Here is a 14,619-nt window from a genome sequence, read left to right as displayed (position 1 = left end):
CTCAGAAAACTACACATACCCTACCAATGCTTAAGGGGATGATTAAGCATACAGATAAGGTTGTAAGGGCAAGAATCATCACGCCCAGGGTTGAGAAGAAATATAAGCCAGCACCTACTGACCCTGCCTACATCAAGGGTCAGTACCCTTAAACTCTTGTGGTGTCTAATGCTAATAAAAGAGCTAACTCACAGACCACAGCTGAGGCCTCTCCTCCTGATAAGGAGTCCAAATTAATTGATGCCTCTGCCAAAAGGGTAGCCTCACAAGTAGCTAATCACTGGCGCATTGCTAATGCTCAGGCTTTGCTAGCCAGATATGATAGGGCTCATTACGATGAGCTAGAAAAACGTATGCAATTTCTGCCTGATGAGCACACATCTAAGACAAATGATCTCATCCAGGAAGGCAAACTTATCACCAATACCTCCATCAAGTGTGCATTAGATGCAGCAGACACAGAAGCGCGTGCAGCAAACACCAGCGTACTGGTACGTTGACACATATGGTTGAGCATTTCAGGTTTCAAACCTGAGGTTCAGGCCTCCATTCTCAATCAGCCTTTTGATAAGGAACACCTCTTTGGTCCAGCAGTTGACATCTCGCTGAAAAAAATGAAGAAAGACACTGAGGTCGCAAAGTCCATGGGAGCTGTACAGTTACCTGCGAGGAGGGGTTCCTTTCGGCGCTCTTTTTACAGGGGTGGCTCCAAAAATAGTACCAAAGAAAATTTCTCCTCCTCTTACAAGGGCAACAACCAGTCGCCCTCATCGAGAAGATATTTTAGAGGAGGTTGTAGAGGAAACAATTGTAAGGGCAGAGGCAACTCCACACGCACTTCCCCCGCAAATAACTAACAGTGACTTCCTTCCGCTACCCCGATCATTCCTCTCCTGTAGGGGAAGGTCTCGCTCAATTTCTCCCTGTCTGGAACACTATCACCTCAAATGGGTTTTACAAATTATCCAATATGGTTACTGCCTGGAACTTACAGACACTCCCCCAAACATTCTTCCAAGATCACACGCAATGTCACAGGAACATCTTACCCTTCTAAAAAAAGAAGTTCTCTCTATGTTGGAGAAAGGAGCGATAGAACCAGTCCCATTAAAATTTCAAGGGACCAGGGTATACTGCCCATACTTCTTGATTCCCAAAAAGGACGGTTCTCTCACTCCTATACTAGATCTCAGAGAACTAAATATATACACTCAGTCTGACCACTTTCACATGGTGACTCTCAAGCAATTGCTCCCACACCTTAAACAAGGCGGCTTTCTGTCCACTCTGGACTTAAAGGACGCACCCAGAGTTTTCACCAAGTGCTTGGCAGTAGTCGCAGCTTACCTTCAAAGACAACACATTCATGTCTTCCCATATCTGGACGACTGGCTCATAAAAGCCAGCTCGCAAGAAAGCTGTCTCTGTCACACTCACAAAACAGTGCAGTTGCTCAACGATCTTGGATTCACAGTAAACCTGTCCAAGTCCCATCTACAGCCATCCAACACACATGCATATCTGGGAGCCACAATAGATACACAGTAATCTTTGGCCTACCCTAATCCGATCAGAATCCACAACATGCAGACTCTACTCTGCCGGTTTCATCCTCAACACTCATTGCCAGCTCGAGTGTTCATGCAGGTACTAGGGATGATGGCGTCTTGCATACTAATAGTTCATTATGCAAGATTTCACATGCATCCTCTTCAGGAGTGCTTAGCACGTCAGTGGAACCAAGCTCTGGCCCTGTTATCAGATCTATTGTTTGTGGACGGCCACACCCATCGCTCTCTGTAGTGCTGGAATACACAAAACCTTTCAAAAGGGCAGCCCTACATAGACCCGGTTCCACAGATAGTACTAACAGCAGATACATCGCTCACTGGTTTGGGAGCTCATCTCCAGAAGTGTACAATTTAGAGCATGTTGAGCAGGCAGCAAAAGCCCCTTCACATAAATCATCTGGAGCTGCTTGCGATTTTTCTAGCGCTCAAAGAGTTTCAAGTTCATCTAGTAGGCAATGCTGTCCTGACCCGTACAGACAACATGACAGCAATGTACTACATACAAAAAACAGGGGGGGACACACTCTCTCCAGCTGTCACAACTAGCACAGACCATCTGGAGAAGCACCATATGTCACAAAATGTTTCTCCTTGCAGAACACCTTCCAGGAGTAAACCATCAGATTGCATATCTGTTCAATCGTCAAAGACAACAGATACACGAATGGGAACTCCACCCTCAAAATCTTCTCCCATTCTTCCAAATGTGGGGTTTTCCAGACATAGATCTGTTCGCCGCAAACCTGAACGCAAAATGCCCAAGCTTCCCATCCAGACATCCACACTCCATTGTCCAAGGGCAATGCACTATGAATGAATTGGTCAGGGATATTTGCCTACGCATTTCCACTCATTCCACTAGTGGTTCGGAGGCTCAGACAGGCGTCCCTGACATTATTCCTAGTTGCTCCCACATGGGTCCGACAACCTTGGTCCACAACCCTGTTGGCGCTCTCAGTAGTTCCTCACCAAAAACTACACCTCACTCTCAATCTTCTCACTCAGAGCCATGGAGAGATAAGACATCCAGATCCCAGCCATCTCACCCTTGCGATCTGGCACCTGAAATCTTAGAGTTTGGCTACCTTAATCCTCCGTCAGACTGCATGAATATTATCAAAGAGGCTAGACGTCCTACCACAAGGGCATGCTATGCAGCAATGTGGAAGCGATTTGTGATATACTGCAATAACAATCAAATAGATCCACTGGAAACCAGTTCAAAACATTATTTGCTATTTACTATATTTGCCGCGTTCCAATTTAGCATACTCTTCCATACGATTACCTCTTGCTGCACTAGCTGCATACCTACAGAACAGACAACATGTCTCTTTTTAGAGTGCCTGTCATCAAACCATTTATAGAGGGACTTAAAAGAATCATTCCTCTAAGACTTCCACCTGTTCCAGTGTGGAATCCCAAAATTGTCCTCACCAGGCTAATGGGTCCACCCTTTGAGCCATTGCATAGATGTGAAATACAATTTCTCACTTGGAAGGTAGCTTTCCTCGTAGCTATCACATCTCTGAGGAGAGTGGGACGAGCTTCAGGCAGTAACTATAGAATAACCATTCTTACAAATACATCAAAACAATGTGGTTCTGCGAACCAACCCTAAATTTCTACCAAAAGTCATTTCTGCCTTTCATATCAACCAATCTGTTGAATTGCCTGTGTTCTTCCCTCACACGCCCGTAACCTGGGCTTCATCCTGTACTCCTCCCTCTCGATGACCAGACAAGTCAACGCCGTCTCATCATCATGCTTCAACATCCTACGTATGCTCAAAAAAATCTTCCATTGGATCCCCACCGAAACAAGAAAGACGGTCACCCACGCACTGGTCACAAGCCTACTGGACTACGGAAACACCCTTTACGCCGGAACGACAGCCAAACTACAGAAAAAACTCCAACGCATCCAAAACGCCTCAGCCAGACTCATACTAGACATCCCCCGCCAAGCTCACATTTCCGGTCACCTGAAAGACCTCCACTGGCTCCCCGTCAACAAGAGAATAACGTTCCGTCTCCTCACCCACGCACACAAAGCCCTCTACGGCCTAGGACCCGAATGCCTCAACACGCGCCTGTCCTTTTACACCCCCACCTGCCAACTACGATCGTCCAATCAAGCCCTCGCCGCAATTCCACGCATCCATAGATCCACCATGGGGGAAGATCCTTCTCCTACTTAGCAGCCAAAACCTGGAATTCTCTCCCCACCCACCTCCGCCTTACACAGAACCACCTCTCCTTCAGAAAACAACAAAAAACTTGGATATTCGATAAGTAAAGTACCCCCCTCCCTCAAGCGCCTTGAGACCCTCTGGGTGAGTAGTCGACAGGAAGGACGGCAGAGGTGGGGGAATTGCTATCGCAACCAAAGCACCCTTAGAATCCTCCTTATCTCCTCTCACAATAGATCACAGTGAAGCCGGCTCTTTCACCATCATAATAGGGCCGAAACACTCCCTCTCGGGTGTCCTTGTGTATCGACCCCCAGAAAGGCTCTACGATTTTACATCTAGCCTAATGGAGGCTACAACTCATTTAGCACTAAGAAAAACCAGATTGCTAGTGCTGGGAGACTTGAATGTCCACTTTGATGATCCCCTTGATAAAGATGCCTCGGACATAAAGTCTGAACTACTCTCCTTACAATTAGAGCTTAAGAACCAGGACCCCTCACACCAACTAGGACATTTGCTGGACCCTATTTTTGGGAACTGGACTGGAGTGCACTCTCTGTCCCCACAACCGGTACCCTGGTCTGATCACTTCGTAATTCTGATGCAAATACAGATAGCTGAGACCGAACTTAACAAAGATAGTGTACAACGCTACCAATGCAGGAAATGGAAAAAAAAATTCCCTTGACATTTTATAAAGTCACTTGAAAATGCTGGACCTCCAGGAGGGTCATACTGTGAAACAGCCTATAATCAGCTACAGAAATGCATCATAACTGCTTTAGATAGCACTGCCCCTATTCGTACTCTAGCTAACACTAAGAGGGCCAGGAAAACCACCCCGTGGTTTACCCAGGAACTACAGTCAGCTAAATCTGCATGCAAAAAACTTGAGCGGGAGTGGCGTACTAATTTTTGCCCGAAAATCAAAACCCTATACAAAAAAGCACAAAAGGACTATAATAAAAAGATTCGAGTCACCAAAGCATCCCACTATAATAATCGCATCGTGGAAGCAGAGAATTCCTCGAAAGAGCTTTTTAAGATCTTCAAGGAAATCTCTGTAATAACCACGGACAATACATCCCACAATGATTCGGTGGATACTTGCAACAAAATCGCTAAGTATTTTGCCGGCAAGATCACTGACATCTATGCCAACTTCTCTGGTAACATAACATCAGGCCATGACTTTGTTGAGAGGGAAGATGCCGCTCTCACAGAATCTTGCCTACGTAATTTTACTGTCCCTCCCCCGGAAATACTCATGAAAACCTGCCAAAGCATTAAATCTGGCTCCCCTCTGGATCCTGCTCCTCCCAAAGTATTAGGAGCTAGTTTAACTGTCTTGGAGCCGTACATTAGACATGTGCTCCAAGTTTCCTTTGCCACAGCCTGTCTGCCTGAAGACTGGAAGAAAGCAATTGTACTTCCCATAAAGAAAAAACCCAATGTGAGCCAGGACACCCTAGAGAACCTACGACCCATCTTTTTGCTACCTTACCTAGCTAAAGTTGCGGAAAAAATAGCCAACACTCAACTCATGGCCCATCTCGAATCTCACAATGCTTTACATAGCTCTCAGTCTGGTTTTAGGTCGGGCTACTCTACAGAGACAGCGCTCCTGAGAGCGACCAAAACTCTACGGGAAGGAGCAGATGAGGGTAAGACCATGGCACTCATTATGCTGGACCTCAATGCCGGGTTTGACACTGTAGCACATTCCATCTTGCTGCAGTGTCTAAACAAAGCAGGGGTCACCAAGGAGGCACTAGGTTGGCTGAAAGCCTTTCTAACCAACCGGTGCTTTCAGGTTCAGAGAGGCACTTTTCTCTCTGACAGCATAGCCTTAGAACAGGGGGTGCCTCAGGGCTCTGCCCTGAGTCCCACCCTGTTCAACCTCTATATGGCTCCGCTGGCAGAGGTGGTCCAATCGTACGGCGTAGAGCTAGTCTCCTACGCCGACGATACCCAACTGCTGATCTCCTTGTCCCAAGGTCCCTCCTTAGCTGCTGACCACTTCAAAACCTGTATGAGCGATCTTGCAGGTTGGATGACCCAACACTGCCTCAAACTTAACGGCTCTAAAACTGAGGTGTTAGTAATAGGAGGTAAGGACACTACTGGACCAAAGACTGGTGGCCACCCTGTCTGGGGCTTTTACCAACTCCTTGTAAGGAAGCGAAGAACCTAGGTGTCTGGGTGGATTCCAAACTTTCGTTTGACAGCCATGTAAATAAAATTGTAGGGAAGTGTTTTGGGGTCATGAAAACCCTCAACCGCACCCTGGACCTCCTCCCCTTGGAGGCCAGGCGTACCATGACTCAGGCGCTAGTAACCTCTCGAATGGACTATGGCAACGTGCTTCTTATAGGAACTTCGGAAAAGAACATCAGGAGACTGCAGGTGCTACAAAACTCATCAGCACGGTTAGTGCTGAGACTACCTAGAAGAGCTGCTTCTAAACCTACCCTGGCTACCCTACATTGGTTGCCTATTAGGAAGAGAATTCTATTCAAAGCACTTCTCATGTGCTATAGAATCATCTCTTATAAAGCACCGTCCTATTTGTCTGACCTAGCCGTTCCTTACGAGCCTAACAGAACACTTCCCTCCATGTGAACAGGCCTTCTCAAGATCCCCCGTACTAAAAAATCTAGAATGGGAGGTTGTTCTTTCCGTTCGTTGGCAGCCAGCAAATGGAACTCCCTTCCCACCAATATTAGGCTACCAAACAATGAATCCACATTCAGAAAACTCTTAAAGACTTACCTATTTGCCCTTTAGCTCCTCTCCCTCCTCCTGTACTCTGACCCTTCTCCACAGCGCGGGGATACGCCGAGAGGCGTCACCAGGCGCTTTATAAGCCCCTTTATTATTATTATTATTATTAGTGCGCTATACAAATGTTAAACCTGAACTTGAACTTGAACTACAAGGTGGATAGTCAAATGCATTCAAATATGCTATGCAAAAGTAAAAATAACTTTACCAATTCCCCCTAGAGCACACTCCACTTGCAAACTAGGGGCTTCTATGGCATTTCTAGGAAACATACCCATAGATGGTATCTGCAAAGCTGCAACATGATCTACACCTCACACATTCACAAAACACTATGGAGTAGATTTGTTAGCAAGAAAGCATGCTGGTGTGGGCCAGGCAGTTTACATACACTATTTCAAACCATTGCAACAGCTACAGGTTAGCCACCGCTTTGGGAGATAACTGCTTTGTAGTCTATGCACAGCATGTGATCTACAGCTCACATGCCTCAAACGGAAAATGCTAATTGCCCAGCAGGCATCTGTCCTTGGCGTGTAGAGCTGTAGAGTCACATGCGCCAACCCGCCTACCTGGGTACCTATACCTGTTGCAGTGACAACTTACTTAGATACATGCATTCATGGACATCTCTTTTTACTACTCTTACTAACTCCATTATCACCCTCTGCGGGAAAACAATCTAACTAAGAAGTTGATGCCCATGCGCACTATCACCGAAAGGAGGAGTCACCTACCTTGTGACTGGAAAGACTTCTTTGAAGAAAAGCAAAGTGCAAATATCCGGACCCAACACTAGATGGAGGTCTATGCACAGCATGTGACTCTACAGCTTTACATGCCAATAACAGATACCTACTGGGTAAGTAGCAATTTCCTTATTCAAGACTTGAAATGGCTCTAGTACTTAAAATTCTTAAAATACTCATGGTCTGCCTTCAGGTGCATTGAAAGACCTATGCACAAAAATTGGAGAGGCAACAGGTCACCTAATTAATCCCTTGACAGAACTTTGTAAAGAAACCAGAGTTAAATGATTATGTTTGAGTAACATGGATGAAGCTCTTTGAGGGCCCGTGTAGCGAAGCGAAGGAGCTTCAGGTCAAGCATAAGGTGCATTCTCAGCACTCGGAGTGGGTCTTAGTTTTGGAATAGCAGCATGGTCTGCGACCCAGGATTGAGTTATGCCGTCACCATTTATATATGTAGTTACCAGTAGAATAAATAGTAAGGGGTCTGTTGGTAAGGATTCAGGTGCCAGTGCAAAGCAGAGTAAACCTCTAATTGAAATGGCAGACAGTGCTAGGGGTAAAAACTGGGGTGCACCATTGGGTGCACCAACTAAGCAATATAGAGATTTCAGTACTGAAATAGCTGAACATTGCGCAGGACATAAATAAGACACAGTGCAGAAGCTATGTGTGGGGGAGCCTGATACTGGATCCCGGAAGTCTGGTTTGCGGTGCTTTGGCTGAATGTGCGGGTGCCACCAATGGAATAAGCTGTAGCTACATGTCAAAACTGGGATGCACTGAAAGAGCCATGTGAGGTACTTTCCTTCAATCTGAAACTTCTCATTACTGAATCAATGGGCAACATGGTTTTTCTTACCGATGTGTTCACAACCTGTGCCTTCTTTCTTTCAGGACTATGAGTTTGAAGCTGATAAGCTACGGTCCATAATGGATCTGGAAAACCGACGGAATGGCCTCAGCCCGAAGAGAGCCAAGATTCAGTCCCCTGCTGCCAAAGTGAAAGAAGAGGTGATTGAATTATTTAAATGTTCCTGAATTCTATCTCCGAGTTAAAACACTTTTGAGATCAGTGTCTACCAGTGCTTGTAGCTATGACTTGAGCAATACTAATGAGACCAAGTACTTTTCCTAAGGTGATCCTTGTTTATGTCCAGGACCTCATTAGGTAAGTAATAAAGACAGTATTTAGATAGAGCATAATGTCTATGCAGCTTTGAAAAATTAGATAAGAAAGAAAGGCCAGTCCTCTCCTTGAGTTTCTAGCAATACAAGAAAGAGCAGTTCTTTAAAACTTTGACACACAGCCTTGAAACTCCTAGGAACAGATCTGGGATGTCACCCAGCTCGTCTTGTGCTTTGTCATGATCTACGCTCATTACTGATCTCTGCTGTCTTTAATATGCAGAACATCCCATCCCACTAAACAGCAGGGCTGTGCTGCTTGGAATCGTTTCTTAGCTTATGTCTAATATTCTAGGAAGATGTTTCTGTACCTTAACCCATACCTCTCTATCTTCTATGTCACAGGAGATCGCCTTGGCTGGAAGGTTCACCGAGGTGAATGCAGTGAATAAGCAGAGGATGCAAAATCTAGAGTTTGCACAGTCTCTTCTCCGGCAGGTGAGTAATCTAGATTGCTGCAACAACAGTGCATTCACATAATTCAATCAAAGCATCTGCTGTAAATCTAAAGCTTAGAATTAGAAACTGCATTCTACAACACTCTATGAAAACAAATACTTACAGCAGATACACTGCATGTTGGGATCAGAGTTTCCCTTTAAGGGTGGGTTGACGTAAAGGGAAGAGCGAAACATAGCCAAAATTCCCCTATTACACTTCAGCAAATCAACATAATTGTTTCAAGGAGAGTCTGTCCCCTACTCCGTTGGAGAAAATTACTTCCATCGATAAAATATGGTAGGTGGCACCTTTCAGTGACATATAACTTCCTAAAAATGTATTTCACTTTTGTTTTATATTACAGCAACCTGAAGAAGAAATTATGTTGTCTTCCGCTCAAACCATCCGGTCTGAAAGACCTGTAGAAGAAACATGGAAAATCGAGAAGATGCTGGAGGATGAAATCCAGCGCCGAAACCAGCTGGAGAATGAGATCAAGACCACCCAGAATGAAATTCTCCTACTGCAAAACCAGAAACCTCAGGAAACTGTTGTGAAGAAAGAGCTGGTGAAAAAAGTCCCAGATCCTCAGCTGGAGGATGAATACTACAAAATTCAGGAGAAGGTAGCGGAGGAGCAGAGAACAAATATGTCTCTACAAAGTGAGTTAGAGGCCCTCAAAGTGAAAATCCGGTCTCTGGAGCATGAGCAGAAGGAAGGTGGCCAAGAGTATGTGGTCAAGGAAGTTACACGAATAGAGAAGGACAAGAACCAGCAGGAGGAACACCTAAAGCTGCGAGAGGAGCTTGAGGAGCTCAAGAGGCAGAAGTCAGCCAGGGAGAATGAGCTGGTGTTGCTGAGACAACGTATTACTGTGCTGTCCAACGAGAAGAATAGGGAACAGGAGAAGATCACAGAGAAGGAGGTGGTGAAACTTCAGAATGACCCGCAGCTGGCCGCAGAGTTCAAGATGCTACAGGAAAGCATGAAGATGGAGAGTGATCTCAGGCAGAAGCAAGAGGAGGAACTCAGTCTGCTGCAGGAGAAGCTTAAGCGCCTAGAGAAGGAACGGGCCATGGCTGAGGGGAAAATAACTGTCAAGGAAGTTCTGAAGGTTGAAAGAGACCAGGCGTCCGAGAGGGAAGTGGCTGATCTCCGACGGCAATATGAGGAGTTGAATTCAAATGTGCGCATCACCCTGAGAGAGAAAAATGAACTCATCCGAAAGATCCAAATACTGGAGGAAGAGAATTCCAAGGTAGTTATCCAGGAAAAGGTGCGAGAGATTGTTCGCCCAGACCCAAAAGCAGAAAGTGAAGTGGCTAACCTGCGCCTGGAACTGCTAGAACAAGAGCGAAAGTATCGCAGTTCTGAGGATCAAGTGAATGTTCTTAAGGCTGAGCTAACGACATTGAAAAATAGGGGGACTCAAGTGGAGGTCAAAGAAATCATAAAGGAAGTCATTACACATAAAACAGACCCAGAAGTGCAGAAGGAGCTGGAGAAACTTAGGGAGGAAATTGTGGACAAAACCCGCGTGATTGAACGTTCAGATCTAGAAGTAGCCCAACTGAAGCAGGAAATTCAAACTTGGAAAGAAACCAAACCCCAAGTCCAGGTGAAGGAGGTTGTGCAGGAGGTGTTGCAGTACCGTGAAGACCCAAAGACCAAAGATGAGGTGGAATCCTTGAAGGCTCAACTGTCTGCGGAACAAAAGAAACGCCTAGACCTGGAGAAGGAAAGGATGTCCCAGGAAGAGAAGATCAGACAGAAGGAGAGGGAGCTTTCTCAGGTGAAAGAGAAAGTGATTCAGCAAGAAGTAGTGAAGCTGGAGGAGGATCCAGCACTGAAAGCAGAGGTCAATTCCTACTCCCAGAGTATTGAGAATGAGCTGAAACAAGTAGATTTATTGCAAGATGAACTTCGCAAGCTGCAGAGGCGTAAATCTGAACTGGAGCGACAACTGGAAGAACTGGAGAGGGAGAGGCAGGCTCGTCGAGAAGCAGAACTGGAAATTCAAAGACTCAGACTCAGACTCAATGAATTGGAACAGAGGGAGCTGGAAACAAAGGAAAAAGTGACCTTAAAGCAGAAGGTGGTTCTCCAGCAGGACCCACAGCAGGAGAAGGAGCACAACCTCCTTAAGCTCCAGCTAGAAGAAGAGAAGCATCAAAGGCAAATGCTGGAAACTGATGTAGAAGCTTTACGAAAGAAGCTTATGTCCCTGGAGAAAACAGAGGTTAAAGAGAGATTGGTCTTCACAGAAAAAGTAGAAGTTGAAAGGGACGCTGAGACAGAACAAGAAATTCAGAGATTGAAAACAAGTCTGGAGGATGAAAGCAAGCGTAAGAGGGAGCTGGATGCAAATGTGGACAAGCTGAAAGATCAGCTCTCTGAACTGGAATTCAACAACTCCAAAATTAATAAGGAACTGGATCATCTACGGGAAGAAACCCACAAACTACAGATGGAGAAGCAAAGCCTACAGTTGGAGATTAGACACCTGCGATCAGAGATCGACATCAGTGTGATTGAGGCTCGAGATCTGAGAAACATGACTCAAGTGGACAGAGGAGTTGATCTTGACTCCAGATTCCAGTCATTGGCGAAAGAACTGGAAGACCTTAAGAAAATATCCCGGGACAAAGACGTTGAAATAGAGGCACTGCATAAACGTCTGGAAACTTTAGCAATCAAGAGGGAACAGCGAGAGAACCACCTTCGCCGCTCTATTGTGGTCATTGACCCAGACACTGGCAGAGAAATGTCCCCCGAAGAAGCCCACAAGCTTGGCCTTATTGACTGGAAAATGTTTGTCAATTTGCAAAATCAGGAGTGCGACTGGGAGGAAATCACAATTAAAGGGCCAAGTGGGGAGTCATCTGTGATCCATGACAGGAAATCAGGCAAGCAGTTCAACATTGATGATGCCCTGAAAAGAGGAAGAATCTCTAGGCAGCAATATGACAGTTACCTCAACAAGGAGATGAGCATCCAAGAGTTTGCTCTCTTGGTGTCTGGAAAGAAATAGGTAAAAGACTTTTTCAGGTGACAGAGAATTCAAAAGGCCTCATAGAGATAAAAAATTAAGACTACTGACTCAAAGCAGCCAAATGTTCCAGTTAGACAAAGCTATCAATGAATGCCTATTTTGGCTGGTATGAAAGCTCGCACAGTTCGTCCAATACATATGTATTTGTACCACACTGCTATAATACCTTAAAGTCAGATAATCTGCAACCCACTGGAGGAATACCTAGCACACTGGAGAAGTCAGTGGTCCAAAAATAAATAAAAATGTCAAAGGGCATCCCCTTTTGCAAACCTGTGTGTGCTATGCTGGAGTGCAGTCCTGGGAAAACGAAGGTGCTTTTCAGCTATAGGTTTGACATTACCTATCTTCTGCCTTACAAAAATAAAACTTGTTCTGAAAGGTTTCCAAGATGATTCAAGTAGCAGCAAACCAGGAGGAGTTTTTTTCAAAGTTTTGCAGCAGCTTCCTTGTCAAAGAGTAAAGTAGTTGATGTCTCTCGCTTGCATTCATTGGAAAAAAATGCAAAAGCAGCACGTTCTATTCATTTAACGTCAAAGGTGGGTAGAACCATACAAACTGCTAATATCAGCACATTCCGCTCTCAGCGTCCTCTAGCCCTCAAATGTGGAAAACAATTTCAGCACTGTGCTTAATGCAACAAACCAGGCCAAAATTGACAGTTTTCGAGCCGCACCAACTGGCATACACCAAGTAGTTGATGGTCATCAAAACTGCAGAAATCCATCTACTGCAGATCCCGAAATGTTTCAGAAATGTCGAGCCATTCCGCAAGTTATCTTTGCAAGAAAATGCCTGCATAAGAAAACATGCCGAACCTATTGTCACCGCTTCACGGGAAGGCTGCTGGGAGCTTGGTGTAGCTGCTCTTGTATGAAACATGCTTAGACAATCAGTGAACAACTCCAGAAAAAGGGCGAGTTCAGAATTCTATGCACTGCATTTTAATTAAAAAACAAACCTAAAGCAATCAACACAACAGGGATACCATATTGTTACACTTCAGGAGGGAGGTGACCCAAAAGTGTGTTTCTGACTTACCTTGGACATAGTGTGATCTGTGGTGCTGTACTATGATTCTTCTATAAATAATGTTGTCTAATACCTTGTAGCAGTAACAGCATCCAGAATATAAGAAGATGGTTGTATATGCCAGGTGGCAAAATTACATCCACTAGCTTGGCATTTTGTTTACATACTCTGCAGGTGTTTTGATCACACAGTACAACTTTATAAGGGTTACTAAAGAGGTGTGATAACGGAGGAAGATTCTGAGCAAAATCCGATGGCTGATTTCCTCTAGTGGCCATCTGTTAAAAATTAAACTGTATTTGATAGCCTATAGCCAGTAAAGTTGCACTATACATCATACTATAATTAAATACCAGTAATTGTAAAGTGCGAACAATTACCCCTAAGAGTGTCAAGGTGCCGGGGGCAATCGGGAAGATTAAACAAGCTAATGCCTAGAGTCACATAGTGTTGGACTAACCTGCCACCGGCCCAGGGGATCGAACCGTGAGCCCAGGTGTTCCGGAGTCAGCTCCCCTGGCCGCTGCCCCACACCTCTTCCACACGAGGTAATACTAGGTAGAGGAAGTGCTGGTCTGTTGTAAAATTGGGAGATTTCATGCTCTACTTGCATGAAGAGTCACTAACCTTGGGAAATCTAAATTTTCGACTGACCAGTGTGTTTATGGAATAACGCCCTCCCAAAAGGAAATAAATGGCTGTACAACCAGCATGAGTGATGTGAGGTAATGATAGTGCAAGCAGCTTTTTACTGTCTTGTGTGTAGTTTGGAGGGAATAGGCATTCCATAACTCAAAATGCCTTAAGAGGACAGGGCATGCAACACAGGCTCCCCGAAGTAGCAGTCTGCAATTTTAGCAGTGCTAAGCCTATCAAAGGAGTCTATGCTGCTGAGGAAAGAGAAGCACACTCCTTGTCTCTTTATTCCAGAAACTTGTTTGATAGTTAATAAACCGTGATGCTCTTACACTCTTGCTACAGCACTGCTCACCTTCTATTGCCTTATCTCATGGTTCAAGATGGCAGAAGTCTAACACTGGGTTCTTTATACATTATTTTCTTCTGGTCTGGTTCTGTTTTGTATAACTTTTAATATTCTACGGCATGGGGAACATGGGAAATATAGAAAATATATTTATAATATACAAATAAATGTGCAGTGGGTTCACTCATCTAAGCCTCTCTGTGTTTTTCGTCTTGTCAGTTTATGTCCTGTTTGAAAGAATGACTGTGGAGGTGTTCGCCGAAAGGGTTCAGTTGACTGTGTTCCTCAGAGTAAACAGAGATCCTACTAATAATCAATTGTAGGTTTACCACTCGACAAGTGCCTAGTCGACCTCATCGAGAACTCAAGCTATCATTCTCGGCAGTGCACACCTCTCTCCTTCACCACATCTCTGCTATGTGCGTGTTAGTAGGCAAGTAGGAAGTAGCTGGTATCCAGGCTTGGGAAACACCCCAGCTTTACCAATGGATTCACGTTCTAGAATGCAAGGAAGGGCAACAGCTCTAACCAGCATCCTGCGATGTAACTCTTGAGGTTTAGCATAAGTTTATAACCAAATGTACCTTAATTATGCAAGCCAGGACCTCAAAAAGGGGTTCCAG

General features: G+C 44.9%; 1 protein-coding gene across 1 annotated transcript in view; it reads left to right on the top strand.

Moving 5' to 3' along the window:
- PPL (periplakin) overlaps positions 1-14,183 on the top strand; it is a 265,150-nt gene extending 250,967 nt beyond the window's left edge. The window contains exons 20-22 of the mRNA XM_086941331.1: positions 8,196-8,312; positions 8,832-8,924; positions 9,292-14,183. Of these exons, the coding sequence (XP_086797457.1) occupies positions 8,196-8,312; positions 8,832-8,924; positions 9,292-11,958 (2,877 nt within the window). The 3' untranslated portion in view covers positions 11,959-14,183. The remainder of the gene's footprint in view (positions 1-8,195; positions 8,313-8,831; positions 8,925-9,291) is intronic.
- The last annotated feature ends 436 nt before the right edge of the window (positions 14,184-14,619 follow it).

Source organism: Lissotriton vulgaris, chromosome 10 (assembly GCF_964263255.1).
Source record: "Lissotriton vulgaris chromosome 10, aLisVul1.2, whole genome shotgun sequence".
Lineage (NCBI taxonomy): Eukaryota > Metazoa > Chordata > Amphibia > Caudata > Salamandridae > Lissotriton > Lissotriton vulgaris.
This window is presented reverse-complemented; position numbering and strand designations above follow the sequence as displayed.